Source organism: Sciurus vulgaris (genome assembly GCF_902686455.1).
Source record: "Sciurus vulgaris genome assembly, chromosome: 3".
NCBI lineage: Eukaryota > Metazoa > Chordata > Mammalia > Rodentia > Sciuridae > Sciurus > Sciurus vulgaris.
The window spans coordinates 71,067,919-71,083,697 of NC_136463.1; the positions used below are offsets into that span (position 1 = coordinate 71,067,919).

General features: G+C 51.4%; 1 protein-coding gene across 1 annotated transcript in view; it reads left to right on the forward strand.

Annotated features, from left to right (window-relative positions):
- Positions 1-14,046: 14,046 nt before the first annotated feature.
- The window catches only part of LOC306658012 (uncharacterized protein), a gene marked incomplete at its 3' end in the record, with an annotated part of 82,215 nt that continues 80,482 nt past the window's right edge, over positions 14,047-15,779 (forward strand). The window contains exon 1 of the mRNA XM_079134649.1: positions 14,047-14,175. Coding sequence (XP_078990775.1) covers positions 14,137-14,175 — 39 coding nt within the window. The 5' untranslated portion in view covers positions 14,047-14,136. The remainder of the gene's footprint in view (positions 14,176-15,779) is intronic.

Below are 15,779 nucleotides of genomic sequence, written 5' to 3' on the forward strand. Positions count from 1 at the left end.
AGGTGGCTCCTGGGATGGGAAGGGAGCCTCCTTCACTGTTTCCGCTGGACTGAGTCCTCCTTCACTGGTCCTCAGTGAAGGCCATGAGCAGCTCAAGGGACCTCTTCCCTCTGCACTGGCAGTGGTACTGTGCTCTGCTGGGGGCTTAGGAAACAACAATTGGATCAGATGAACTTAAGAAATAGTGCAGTCAATATATTTGGAACTAGTATGTTCCCTCCCAACTTTACTGAGGTACACTTGACAAGTAAAACTGTGTATACTTAACTTGCACAATGTGAAGATTTGACACAAATATACATGGTGACGTGATTACCAAAATCAAGATAGTAAACATACATATCACCTTATATAGTTATCTTTTTTGGGGTGGTGGAAATACTTAAGATCTACACTCAGCATATTTCAAGTTTACAATACACCATACTATAGGTCTCTAGAATGTATTTATCTTATAACTATAAGCTTGTACCCTTTGATTAACATCTCCCCCAACCCCCAACTCATGGCAACCACCGTTCTACTCTGTGACTGTGAATTTGCCTTTTTAGATTCCACATGGAACATGAACTTTAAATCCAATGTCTACTTTAACCCTCACAACAGCCCTAGAAGGCAAGTATTACTGATTTCCTAGTTAAGGAAACTGCATCAGTCTGTGTCTAATCCCAGCTCCTAATACCATTGAGTAAACTGAAATTAAACAAATGGAGAGAAATTAAATACCTGGCTCTTGGGCACCTCACAGCTGTACCGGGGAGAAAAACTCCCACTTGTGAGAGTTGACAATTCAGTTGAAGCATTTGGCCATATCTCAGAATGGATTATTAAATGGCCCTGTGGTTCTCAGAGCCCAGGTACCCAGTGTGCTGAGACAGTCTGGAAGCTGAGGCCTGAGCCACAAGCTAAAGTCTAGCAGGATTAATGGGAGATCCCCAATCTAGGTTGGCAATATTGTCCACCTGAATAGACAGTCGTTTTCCTGAATGACTGCTTATATTGGAAAGGCTCCTGGTGGGTATGTGGGGAGTCCCATGAAGCTCGGCACCCTCTGTTTTCACTCAGAACTGGACCCCAATCTGACTTCCATGAGTTAAATCACCAGGAAGGTGGAGCAGTTAAGTCACAAGGAGCACAGAGGAGGTGAATCAGAGAGGTCCAGAGGACCTAGGGGTCTGGGAAGGAGGCAGAGGAGGACTGTGAGAGGACCCAAGCCAGGGTGGGGCAGCCCAGGGGAGGGCGTGACGTGCATCTGACTCTGGCTCAAGTCAGAGGCAGGGCTGAGGCCTCTGGTGTGCTGGAGCCTGCAGGGACTGTGTGCGTCCCGCCCACTAACAGGTGAACATTACCCAAGCAGAGTGAGCAGAACACTAGGGTGATTTATCATAAAGGGTGATTTATCATAAAGGCTTTACTGTAGGCACTTGTCCTAACATGCTTGTGGAACTGGGCAATCAGTGAGAGCAAGGCTCTGCTCTTCACCCTTGGACTAGGGCCTCAAGTTAGCAGGGAACAAGGAAGGGAGAAGAAAGGAAGGAAAGCGAGGGAGGAATTCCCTGTATTATTGAAAAACTAAAAGTCATAGATTCCCATTAAGATTATGTGTCAATAAAGAATTAATAGGTACTAATTAGGGGACCATGGCCTGGTTTCCAACACACTCTTGGCTGGTTGTGGTCCCAGTGCAATGGCTTACAGGGCTCCTTGACTCCCAAAGCCTCCTGGGGTGGTGATGAGGCATGTGGCGCTCTCCACAGCCACACTCACATGTGTTCATGCCGTATTTTGAGTGCCATGTCACTTCCTGCCAGGGCCAGCAGGAGAGTGCTCATTCCTGCTCTGCCTCCTTGGTGGGTCCTGGCTCTTATGGTGAGATGGTTCCACACCCTGGCATCTGTGTGCCCAGAACAGTATGGAATCTGTTGCCTGGAGACTGCAACTACCTACAAAAGTGAGACTGGGAATGGCCCTGAAGACCATTAGCAGACACCTGAGCAGGAATTCATCGACAACCAGCCTGAAGCTGAGCTTTGGTGATCTGCCAGAAGTTGGGGTCTAGCTTTTGAGGGACAAGAGAAAAATCCCTCTGCAGCCAGTCTGCTCTGAGCAGGATCTGCATTATGCCTATACAGGGACTGAAAATTCCCCCTGCTGAATGAGGACCTGTGGATGTCACTTCATTTCCAGGCGACATCTGTGTGGGTACAGTCATGCAGTATTTTCAGATCTTTCCTCCATCACTGGGCCAGGGTCTGCTGCCCAGTGCCTAGGCTGGGTATCCTTCCCATCAGTTTCTGCCACCAAGTAAGGTCACTGGGAGTCACACTGGCCTCAGTTTAAGTCCTGGTGTTTCCATTTCCTAGCCATGTGGACTTACACAGCTGATGGGCCAGTCCATCTAGATGAACACCAAGACACAGTATTTGGGGAAGATGACCAAGTCAGGAAGCCCAGGGAGATCAAACCAGGATGTCCTATTTCATGTTTGCTCAGTCACATCCATTCCATTCCCCTGGCCTCCGAGGGACCTTCTGAGACATGCAGAAGGCCTATGGCCTCCAGGTTCCATATGAGAAACCCACAGAGACTGGGCCATGAAAACTTAGGATGGGAGGCACATACTGGCCCCTGTTCTACTGTTCCTCTGAGCTCTGCCTGGCAGATTTTCTGGAGTAGAGAGAGAACCTGACATGGGCCTTTCCTCTACTCACTTAGTTCTAGCCAACCTCCCCACCACACAGACACTGAGGCCAGGCCAGATTCCTCTGACTCAGCTAGAACCCCTTGCCCCACCACCCCTCACCATGAGTCCAGTGAGTTCAGGATATGCCCCTATCCTCTCCTCATGCAATTGGGATCCTAACTCTGCCACCCAAACACTGGAAGTAGTGACTTCTAAGACTCTGCTTTCCCATCTGTGAAATGGGTCATCCATTGCAAGATATACCCACACTGTGGCTGGCTTATAACAAGCACCCTGTAGCTGGGCAGGGAGGAGAGCAGCCTTCAGGAGGCCCCTAGGACTGGCCAGAGCCCCAGCATGTTCCATTCTGTGGATTCTGCAGCCAGAACTCTAGAGCAACCCTTAGGCACCTGAGCACATGCACAAGGACAAGATATCCTGCATATTCTATAGCACATCCACACAGCTGTTTCTTCATTGGAAACCAAAAGGTTCTTGCCAATACACATACATTTGCTAAATAGCTTCCTAGTTTGAAAGCTGCAATTGCTTTCTGTGGATGAAAATTGATTCACAAAGACACAAAAGCATATTGTGCAGAAGTACCTAAATCTCATCTTGGTTTCCTGCCGCTCATGGGAGGATGAATCACCAAAGTTCCTCCTGTGACTGGCCTTCATTGAGTCTTTTTGTTCTGCATGAGCTTTGCTGTCCTATATAAGCAGGAGTGATACATACACACACACACACACACACACACACACACACACACACACACACCCCACACCCCTCTGTAAAGGAGTCTCATACAGCACACAATTGCAATGGCCAGGAGCCAGGCATGGTCTGTATTGTGAATAGATTTCCTGTTGTAGGGAGGAGGCTTAGCCTGGATCCTGGGCACAGGGGCCCAATGTCATCCCACTGGTTCCATGAGCCACAGAGGTAGAGTCTGTCTGGGTGGGGTGGTTGAGGTCACCTCAGGTTGGGGGATCCAGTGAGGACAGCAGGGCATGTGGAGGGCTATGCTGCAGAGTTGCCAGTTCATCCCCTGCCTAGAGGTCCCCAGGGTCCCTTTTAGGACAGGACCTGCTGTTTACATGAAAGCACTCAGCCTGTGGCCTATTCTAGTAGGGAGAGAGGGCTGGGAAAGACCATTTCACAAAGGCTGGCATAGCACATGGTTGAACCCAGTGAGAGTCCTTGACTGGATTCTGAGTAAAATGTTGCTGATTGCTGAGGGTTCCTGCACCTCTCCACAGGCTCCTTGGCCCTTCCTTTCACAAACAGCTCTGTATGTTTGCCAGCATGTACGAGTGCTCTCAATTGCAGTGCCCCTCTCAAAGGAGGACTGGTGCTTACCATCTATCAGAAATGGCCTCATCCAGCCCCAGGTTGCCCCATTACAGCATGTGCATGAGGCCAGGGCCAGGCATAGAGGTGGGTGGTGTCCAGGCAGTTGATGATTCCTTTGGGGGCCAAGCCTGTGCCTGGGATGGGAGACTGAGTTCAGAGCCTGGCAGGCCCACTGTGGAGAAGCTGTGGCCCAGAGGACGTCAACTCTGCCTCTGATTCATTCTTCCCTCCAACTATACCTGGTGTTCTCTTGGCCCTAAAAGAGGAGGGACAAGGCCCTGCCATGGGAGCCACCTCGCCTAGCCTGCCAACATCCATCCAGACAGGCATGGCAGGGCCTTTCCCACCCTAAATGGGATGCTTCTCTCGGGCTCCAGAGCCCCCTAGCCAGGCCCCTATTCAAAGCATGCAGCCCCCTGACCTGGACCTGGAATCGAAGCTATTTGTTGCCTAGTGAGGGTGTAAGGTGGGCATCTTTGCCATATTTCATGGCCCCTTTCTTTCCTGCTGTCTCCTCTCTCTATCCCTCTCTCCCCTGGGAACAACCCCCCCACCATCTGCTACACACAAAAGCCCATTCTGGCATCTCTCTTTGAGATCAGCATCACCCTGGAGACTGGCGCCTTCCGGCCCTAGCCGTCCCCTCCTCTGCCCCAACCTGGCCCCAGGGCTCCAAGGCTGCCCAGCAGCTCTGCTCACAGCTCCATGTCCCCTGCTCTGGTTCCTCTGCTGTAAGCTGAAGTCTGACGTGCTCCAAGTTTCTTCCAGGGGACCCTATTGGAATGGGATCGGCTCAACTTCATCTGCTGCCCTTTCTTCTTAGTAGCCACCACCTTGCTTCTGCCCACCCCACTGTGTAGTCCCTTTCCTCTCAGTCCTTCAAGGTCCCCAGAGCCCAACTTAGGGCCCTCTCCATGCAGCCCCCAGCTTCTGCTCCAATCTCAGCATCTCTCTTGGTTTACAATCTGCACTTGTGTTAGGTACCAGGGTGGCAGATGAGCACATCACCCCATCCTTGAACATTGATCATGCAGCCTTTAGGGACAGAAGCAGAGTCAGCATGATGTGGCTAACTCCGATGGGGTCGTGTGAGCTGAGCACTGCTTCCTGCTTCACATGTTGGCTCTCTGAGCCTCACTTCAACAGTAGGAGATAGGAAGCTCCCCTGAAACATGGGGTTTAGTGAAATCTTTTTTCTTTTTGCCAGGGGGTGGGGGTAACCAGGGATTGGAGCCAGGGGTGCTTGACCAACTGAATCATATCCCCAGCCCTTTTTATTTTGTTATTTTGAGATAAGGTGTTGCTAAGTTGCTTAGAGCCTAGGTTGCTGAGGTTGGTCTTGAACTTGTGATCCTCCTCCCTCAGCCTCCCAAGTCACTGTGATTATAGGGGTGCACTATCATGAAATCACTTTATCATTGCCTCTTACCTCTGGAAGTTGCTGGGCTCAGCTGTGACAAAAATATCCTGCCAGCAGCCCCTGTTGCAAGAGCTCAGGAGTGGAGAGGTTGGGGGAGACAGAGGGATGGCCCCTTCCAGGACAGGAGAACTCATTCCGGCCTGCCTGGGATCAATCATGAGGAGTGGGGGAGGGGCAGAGGCAGGGGGTGGGTGAGGGAGCTGGGGCTGAGGATGATGGCCCTGCACATCCAGGCTCCAGCAGACCCCAGCTCTTTACCTCTCCCTTTCCTTGGGTATGCCCAGTAAGCAGCACCCCAAGGGACAAGTTACCCCCAGCCTGGGTCCCCAGAAGCCTTTCCTCAGCCCTTCCCCATCTCCAGATCCCACCCCAACCTCGGGCCTGGTCTTGTTCTTCATAGCACCTACTCCAAGGTTCTGAACCTGGCGACTTCTCTGGAAGAGCTGCAGGCAGGATCTGTGTGGTGGCAGCAGAGGCGTGGGGGCTCCCTGAGATCCCCCCACTCTGTTCCTGATTGTGGGGGCTTCCAACAGCAGAGACAGAGAAGAAGGTCCCTGTTGTTCTCTATAAATAAAGACTCTGCTGGCTCTTTCTTCCTTCCTTTCTTCCTTTTCATTCCTTTTTCTTTTCTTTTCCTTTGTGATAAACAATCCATGGCGTTGGCCAGAGACTCTGTGGATGCCATTCTTTGCCCTGCATAGAACACACTCTGTGAGTCATGACCTCATATAGAGCTATACAGAGGCTCATTTTAGATTTTCTCAGACTTGGGGGGAGAGGTGGGAGAGAGTTGCTTGTTAATGCACTCAGCCAGTTGTATTGTTGTTGAATCCTCTACTTTTCAAAGCTCACAATGCTCCAACTTCACCCTAGTAGCAACAAGCCCTGCCCTAGGGGGCCAGAGCCAAGGCCCCCACCCAGAGTATTGCCTCTCAGTCCTCAGGGAAGAATGGTCCCGACCCACTGTGGCCCAGCCCAGCTTTTTCTGGGGCACAGTGACCATGTGTGTGTGGGACGTGACACATTCTGCTCCCTAAAGACCCAGCTTTTCCGGTTTAGGAAAGACCCATATAAGGCCCAGCCTGCGACTCCACCCTGGAGCCAGATGCTGGGGCCAAGGCACAGCTCCTGCTCTCCTGTCTGGGAAGGGGGACACAGAAAGTCCCTAGGCAGAACTGAGTTTGAAATACACACTCTTCCTAACAGAGAGACTGTTACCTGTAGGGTAAGAGGCAAGAAGGTCCCCAGAGGCAGGGCTCTCAGATCCTGTCCACCTAGAGATGCTCTGGAGGCACTCTTCGGTTTAATTCAGAGGCACAAAGTCATCAGTTCCTAGAGATGTAGAAGTGTTGGATGTGCAGACCAGGAGCCTGTGTCTTGCATGTGTGTGCACACCGCATGCGGCTGTGTGGGAGCAGATCACCTCTTCCAGGAGGCCTCTGGGGTCCCTACAGGGTGGTGGCCTCCCTCCTGCTCTGTCCTCAGAGCAGATGTGTCTCCTGTTCATGCAGGAATCTGGTTGAACACATGTCCAACAATGGGTCTGAGAGCACGTAGGATCATAGATGGGAGGGCCCCATCCCACTGTGCTACAGAGACGCCAGGCTACAGAACACAGCCAGTCATATCGGGGGTCCTTACAGGTAGCGTCACTCATCAAGAGGGGCAGGTGATGATAGATGCAATGGGATTCCCAAGGGGCACTGGTCATCAAGACCTCACGGAGGCCTCCAGAAGCACCTCCGACCACCAGGCATAGACTGAGAGGCTTGAGAAGCTGTCTGCTTAGGAAAGACCCATATAAGAATAAAAGTCTCTGACATCACCCCTTCTTCCTCTGGGCAGCAGTCTTCCCTGTGCCCTTTGTGGCTCCTGCTCCATCTAAATAGGTTTTCCGAAGACCTCTGTATTCTGAGGTCTTGTCAGGTAGTAGGGGGTCTCATTAAAGACAGGATTGCTGAGGAAAAAAAGAAGAAGAAGATTGCTAATTCCAGCAGCAAGAATGTGGCTGATGTCAGCATTCATTGGCTCTGAGACCTTGGGAGAGAACAGGGACCCCACCTTCTATTTGCTCTCCTAGTCGCAGACACGGGGGCAGCTTTGGGGGCCTCAGACTGATTGTGATCATGGCTCAGGCCTATCCAGGACCCAGGAGCCCAATCCTGCAAGAGGAACTGAGTCAGTGCTGTGGGGGGCACCAGGGTCCCTTTGGATCAAAGCAGCAGGGTCCCTCCCAAGAGGCAGGCGGGGCTGCATCTCAGGGAACACTGGGCAGGGGATGGTCATGACACAGGGTGATCTGGGCCGGGGTAAGGGCCAGGGACATTCCAGGAGCAGAGAAGAGTGAGACCAGCAAAGTGCCCCCAGCAGTGAGCATCATGGGGTGGGAAGACTGTGGCCATGAACACATGCTGTGTCAGCCAATACAGGGTCCCAGGGATGCTAAGCTGAGGCCACATTGTCTCCTTTGTTCTGGGTCTGGACACAGGGCGAGGCTCCTGGGTAACTTCCACTCAGGCCTCCTGCACCTGCCATGCAGCTGCAGTCTCCCTTGTCCCTCACTGACCCTGCACCACAGTCCATGATCACCTCTGCACTGCGAGCTTGGTGAGGACAGTTCTCCTGCTCTTGGGATTGGACCCAGAATAGGCGCCCCAAACTTCACGTGTTCAAAATTGAATTTTTGTCCCTCATGTCCATCCAAATGGCAACTGCCCCAGTGTTCCCATCATCTAACTATGCTGCCGTACCTCTACTTAATCAGGCAAATAACAACGGAAAACACAACAAAAAAAACACAACACCAAAAGACAAAAACAGATTCCTCCCTTCCCCAGAGCCTCACACTAGCACTACTAGCACTTCCTTTAGGATGTATCTTCAAAATGTACCTCAAATCCCTCCCAGCCACCCCCACTGCCAAGTCCTGTTCCAACCATCCTCTTCCCTGAGACCTCCTGACCCATCTCAAAGGTTTGCTCCCTTTGTCCCTAGCCCAGTGGCTTCCCACAGCCCTTAGGGAAAACCATGCCCTTCCTTCCTATTTCTAGGGCTGCTTGCTTTGCCCTTAGCCTCATCTCCCACCCTGTCTTCCCCACTTTCATCTTTTATCTGTGCCTGAGATACAGCCACTGTGGTTCCTTTCTGCTTCCCACAAACTAGCTATAGCCCCAGGACCTTCACACTTGCCTCCCCTGACGCCTTCCCATACAAGGACCCTCTTTTCCTGGAACTTCAGGAGACTTCTTATACTCCAGGGCTCAGAAAGAAATTTCCTTGACCATTTAAATCATTTTTCTCTTCATCATCCCTGAACTTTTTATCTTCATGGCACCTAATCTATTTCATAATTTTTTGTTAGTTGATTTATTTGCAAGAGTCCTCCGAGGGCAGGCCAACCAGATTGTTCCCCATACATGAAACTTATATGCATGTATTGTGTGCTTCCCCTAGGGGGAAGAGAAAAGAAGGCAGAGGGGAAGTACTGGGAAATGAAATTGATCAAATTATGTTATGTGCATGTACGAAAGACAAAGCCCATTGGTATAGAAAATTAAAATGTACCAATAAAATGGTCTTAAAATAATAAAAAATCAAGGTGTGTTGATTATTAGCAAAAAACAGCCGGTCCCCTTTGAGGTGAGGAATGAGGGAACTGACAGTCTTGACACTGAACATCAAGGCTGTGGCCGGAGCCTGACAGCTGGTACTATCCTCAGCCCTCTCACAGGTGAGAACTCCGAGCTTCAGGGGAGGGGCAGAGGGAGGCTTTGGACTCAGAGACCCTAGCCTGCAACCTTACACAGGTCATTCTTAGAATTGCTCAAATGCAGAAGGGGATACAAAGACAAATAAGGCAGGAGTCGCAGCCATACTTCAGGAGCCCAGGTGAACCTGTCAGGAAAGACTCTCCTACCTCTTCTACTGTGTGCCAGGTTTCACTTTGAGTGGTGTCAGGCTGTCTTCTCAGTGGGTGCAGGAAGGGGTCAGTTGGTGTGGTCTAAGTTAGAGCCTATTTCCATACCATCCCCATAGAAAGGTGATCTGTGGTTAAGGAACATGAGCACAGCCTGGGCTCTGGGTTTAAATCCTGCCTCCATCTTTCACTGAGTCTGTGACTTGAGAGAGAGGCAGAGATGCCTGAATCTCTACTGGCCAATGGTTTCCAATGCCAGCTCTGTGGATTCCTGGGTTGTACTACCTGACCTAAGCTTTCCTGGCCCTCACTTACTATGCCTTTAAGCCCCTTTCAGTCAGTGTGTCCACAGCACCTCCAGACATGAGAGGCATCAATGGAGGCAAGACATAACAAGTTCTCCAGAGACCATCAACCTCATGGGAATCTCCATGGATGTTCTTCCTGGCTTTGCTTTTCTCAGGGTAGAGCCAGGCCAGAGTCCAGCAGGCTCTTGGGATACTCTCAACCTGAGTCCTCTCTCCCCAAGTCCCAGCTCCTTTCAATGCCTTTTGCCAAGCTTCCTAAAGATCTTGAGCCTCTGGCCTCAGTCCTGTACCCCAGACCCTGACTGCACCCTAAATTTGACTGAATTTGTTCATCCCTGACCATCAGATCCAGCTCTTCCCAGTGCTACTGAAGGACACCCACCTACTGCTGTGTCCTCTGGACAGATATACAAGGTACTTTACCTTTCTGAACCTTGATTTCCTCAGGTAATCAAAGAGAAATACAGGTAACCGCTCACCTCAAGCTTTCTGTCTATTCCATGAGATTCTTGTGCATTGTGGAGGCGCTGCCCCTTCTCTCACTGGTCATTATGTTTTACTCTCTCAGGTCTCCCCCAGCTCTGTGCAGCCTGTCTGCTGTGCCCCTTGGAAAGTGTGTGCATTGTCCTGCCTCTGTCTGAGCAGAGGATGGGGGATTGCCAAGGGGAAAGGGCAGGAGGGGTACAGATCGGCCCCTAAAGGGACAGAGAGAGACAGAAAAAAGGATGGTGAGCCAGAGGCAGGGCACGTTGCCCTCTCATCACCTGCGAGCAGGACCAATGCTCATCTCTAGGAGGTAGTAAGCCAAGTATAGGAACTGCCTACAGTAGAGGAGGCACTTGCCCTAAGGCCCTGGCACTGGGCAAGGGCAGAAGGAATGGGAAGGGTGGGATAGCCAGATGAACACTTTCAGGGCGGCTGGTTGCCTGTGAGGTGAGGGTCTCAGACTGTGGCCAACAGGGCCATCCCCATGTGTACACAAAGTCCTCAGGGACTTTGATTTCAGCAAATGCAACTCTCCAGAGTGCTCTGCTGAGTTCTTCACAGGTACTGCCTGCCTGATTCACCTCAAGCTCAGCTGCAGGGAAGTTTCTAATGTCAAGGTACAAGGCACCCATAATGGAGCAGAGCATGTGTCTGTTTCCTTCCTCTGATGGCCCTTAGAGGCAGCCTGGGTGGGCTCCCCAGTGTCATCCCTAATTCCTTCCTGCCCTTCCCATATGCCGCCACTTCAGAACTATGAATCTGTCTGCAAGTGCCCATGGGTACACTTCAAATTATCCTAAGTCCTCATAAAAATGTGACCCATAAAGTTGGGCCCCCAAAAGCCAAGTTAGTCAGGGTAGGGAAGCTCCTCTTCAGGGCACTGCCTCCTCCCTGGCTTGGCCGAGTGGGGACACCAACACTGCCAGTCCTGCCAATGACCACCCACAGCTTCACACTCCCTGCCCCCATTGTCTACACTTGCTCTCTGCAGGCCCTGAAGGAGATCACTGGATCCCACTTCAGCACTTCACATTCACCCCAGAGAATGACACCAGCTAGCTTTCCATGAAGAGTTCTTTAAAATTCTGTTTCTAATATGTACATAAGGACACCCCCATGTGGGATAGCAGTATAGGCAGGCAGTGTTCCCATCCAGGAAGTTGGAGGCTTCGTTCCTCCCTGCCAGGGCTCCCTGGAGCAGGCACACGAGGCAGAGGTGGATGATCCTAGACTTTCTATCTTAGGAGCTGATAGAGACACCAGGGGTTGCTGGCAGAGGCTACAGGAAGTCAAAGCCTAGGAGCAAAGCAGCAGCCTGAGTTGCAGCCACTTTTGCTGGCTCTGCTGGTTCCTGCCTGTCCATGAAGTCAGCATCCTTCCATTTGCCTATGGATTTGTGATCCACTCCATATTCTTCCAAGCATACATTTCCTTTGTCAGCCAGAAGACATTTCTGTGCTTTGTGACCCAGACCCTGGCTGGTGGCACAGGTCCATCTATATGTATACCTAAGGACTCAGGACACAGAAATATAGGGAGTGAAGCTCAGAGCTCCTGTGGGTCCTATTTGCCCTGAACTTTCTTGCTTGTTTGGCATCTACTGCATCATCTTCTCTCCAACCACCTCCCCTATTGCTGAACCTGTTTAATTCCAGTATGTGACAGATATGAAGTCAGGTTCATAGTTAAACACTGTGGTTTCAGTTGACCAGAAACACTGTCGCACAAATCCTTCAGCAAAGCTAATAGGTCTGCCTTTTGTTTTTGAATGGCAGAAGACAGTGCAACATCACAATGTAGTCAAGTCATCCTAAAATTGTGTTCTCCAGAAGGAAAAGTCAGACTTAAAATCACATTTGACTTACTTCTCCTTGAGCACTTGTTGTTGTCATTTCCCCCAGGACTGCTGAAAGTTCACATCATGGTAAGAAAATTGATGCATTAGGACATAGAAGGTACTTGGTAAACAGAACTGAAACTATTCACGATGGCTATCCCTCCTACTTGGAGTCTACCCCTTAGCTAAACTGTGAGGCTACCCAAGACCCAATCCCTGGCCCAGGGTTTCTGTAAGTATTGAGGTCAAAATATTGAGGTCACTGGGAACATATTAAAACGCAAATTATCAGACCACCCCAGACCCAAAACTCTGGGGTGGCCTGAGAGCCTAGGCCCTAATAGTCCCTCCAGGGGGTTCTGATGCCACTCAAACATGAGAACTTGTACCAAACCCATTTACTGGTCAGATGGAAGTGTCCAGATAACAGTGGAACCTGTGGCCAGGGGGTTGTGTATTTTCATATGGCCCCTTCCCCTTCTCCTGGTGTAGGTTAGAACTTTCCACCTTCCAATAAGAGGGACTTAACTCTTGTGAGGTGACTATGAGGTGTAATTTCCCAGTGGGTCTCTACAGAGACTGAATCAGGCAGCGTTCTTCTCCATGTTAAAGATGCAGTAAATTTAGGGCTGGTGACCAAAACAGTGCAAGTGGAGTGTGGCCCAATCAGGAGTCCACAAGTAAATACTGCATTATTGCTCCCACTGTCTTGTGCCTCAAGGATGTGCTTCTAGTAAGATCATGGATCAGAGTGACAGGGAGGTGATGGATGCAGGATTTTCCAATGATCTCACGGTACCTTCTTGGCTCACAGAACCCTAGGCATCTACCTCCCCTGCTTCCCAACCTGGCCTGGCTGCTCCAAGGCCCTGGGAAGAAGCAGAGGCTGTTGGGTGTGTGGGGGGAGGGGAACATGCTCGACTAGGCAATCCTGGACATGTATTGCTGACCAGGAACATCATTCAGTGGGGACCTGACTTGGGTGAGGGGTGCATGTTTGAGCAGGGGTAAGCAAAGCCAGTATGGGCAGATGCTCAGCTCCCATGGGACCTCTCATGGGACCCCAGATCCCCTTCAGTAAGGTATGAGGCAAATAAGCTCTTGGCACTGTATATTCCTGATCCCTTCGTGCATAAAAATAAAATAATTAAAGGCATATTTTACAACTGCATTTATATAAAGATGAACATAATTCAAGCTGGATTCATTATTAGTACTATTATTGAACTTAGGATTTTCAATGTTAAAATAAATTAAAATTAAAGCTTTTTTTTTTTCCTCATAAAAATAGCATGGCTCTACAGACCACCCAGAGTGTGTGCCTGGGAAGGCCCCATCTCCTTAAACTCAGCACTTAATAACCAGGACTTTCTTTTAACCCCTTAGTAGAAAGTTGCTCTATCTTTCCAGAATGACCATCCTCCACTCACTGTAGGTTCCAGAACACATCCGGAAAGGAATGGAGGGGAGCAAGAGGGTGCTCTAGGCCAAGAATTAGTTTGTAGGTAGTCTAGTCCCCATTTCCCCCCACTAGATGTACGAATGCTGACAAGGGTGCTGGGACTTAACTCTTGTGAGGTGCCTATGAGGCGCCAACCTTTTGGGGCCTCTATTTCCTCAACTAGTAAATGAAAATGGGCAGACTGACCTCTGAAGTTCAAGCTTGACAAACAAAACTCTTCGTCAGTAAAAAGAGGGAGGGCGCCCCTCCCATCAGGAGACACTGAATTACAGGTCTCGGGTGCAGCGGACCTGCCAAGGGAGTCTGAGGGTGGAGATGCTCGCGCGCTCATGTGTCATTTCTGTGTGGAAGTGGAAAGCGCCTATTCACCTGCTCTTTCAGAAGACACTCCGAGGTTCCCAGTCCGGGCATACATCGGGAATGGGAGCGGGCGCATTGCCCCGGACTCCTGGGCCATGTCGGTGGACAGCTCCGGTGTGTGTCTGCTGGGACGCGCCCTTGGGGACTCGCACTTGCTGTAAGTGGCGGGGTTCGGGAGGCGGGGCATCTTGGCGGTCTGGGGCGGGCCGTGGGGCGGAGGGCGGGGCGCGAGGTGGCGTTCCCCAAGCTGGGGCTCGGCCGCACGGCTCCTGGTGCTCCGGGTGGTCTCAGGCGCCCCTGCGGCCACCATGCTCAACGTAGTGCACTTCCTTCGGAGCTTCTTCAAGGTGAGAATCCCGTCCCGGGACCTGGCAGAGCTTGGGGAGAAGGCGAGCCGGTGTGCGCACCGCTGCGCCCCGAGCGGTGCGCTAGGCACCGGCTGAGGTGGGAGGGACCGGTGGCGATCCCAGTCCCCAACTTTCAGAAGCGTAGGTCCGGCGTCCTGCTGGAGTGTGGCCGCCAGGACCTTGGGTATGAAGTTATCCGGTCGGAAGTTGGTTTGACGGCTGCAGGGGCGAGCCTCGCTACGGCAGGGGCCCCGGCCCGCCTCCCCCGCGCCCTCGCAGCCCGGGTTCGCTCAAGGCCCTCGCGGCCTGGGCGACTCACGCAGAACCGCCGGCTCCAGAAAGGCGGCGGGTGCCTGGCCCACGAGATGCCCAGGAAGTGGTTGCTATTGTTATTATGACCTGGGCTAAAAGTACCCAAGGGAGAGTCGGGGTTGGGGCACCATTTTGAGGAATGAGTGTCTTAGCGGGGAAAGGTAATGGAAACCCCGGGAGTGGGGCTGTTAGACTCCAGTGCCCAGCGATCCCGCCCCAGGCGGTGGGGAATCACTGGACTGGCACGCATTTACCTCACCCGCCCTCACAGGGACCTCAGGGTGGGCAGTGGGCTGCAGGGCACTAGCAGAGGGGTGGCTAGCTGCACATTATGAAGCTCCACCTCCCCAGGTGAGAACTTGGGAGGGTGGGGATGGGCAGAAGGCTGGACCAGCTGTGTGAACAGGCAGGGGAGTCCTGCCAGATCCCATCAGAACAGGCCCCGAGGGAGGAAGCCCTAGAGTTGCACAGAGTTTTCTGGTCCTGAGCTCTGGGGAAAACAGCAAGAAGCCAGGTGACCCAGGACTGGATTTGCAGAAGTCCTGCCCTCTGCCTCTTGCAGCTGGGCTGGAAGGGCAGCTAGTGAATCAGCTCTCACCCCCAGGGATAATTGTATGTATTCAAACGTTGGGAGGGGAGAGAGAGCAGAGAAGGTGGCTTAGGAACTTGTTCTTGATATCGCAGGAGATGCGGGGTTGTGTCCGAGCCTTGACTCCAAGCTCACAGACCACCTTGAAAATTCCGTTTCTGTCACTGATGCACTGTACAATCTTGGAACAGTCATTTAACTACTTCAGTGTTTATTTTGCCATTTGAAAAATGTGGCCAATCATTCCACATCTTTCAGGTGAACATCTTATTACACAACATCATTATGTTTATAAAGGGTGAACCCAGGACTGGGGTTCTTTTTCATTCACAGCAGTGGGGGCAGCAGGACTTAAATATGAGAAGGCAGTGGTGCAGCATTTGAGATCATGGAGCAGAAAGAATGTGGCTCTGGGGAGTCTACTGAACATCCCGGAGTCAGCCACCTTGTCCATCCCTGGACTGCATAGTTCTGGGGGTGGGGGTTGGGATGCCATTCCTGTATACATGCTGTTCTCACCTTCTCCACCTGTTCTGAGAGGTCCTTCTGCATATTATGTCCCTAACCACTCCATCCATCTACATCCAGGGGATGATCTCCTTTGGGAAGAGCTGAGTGCCACAGCAGTCCACTTCTGGCTGTGCAGGTATATCTTGCAGAGCCACCATATTTGTGCTTCCTCAGATGCATAAGCTGGGAGATG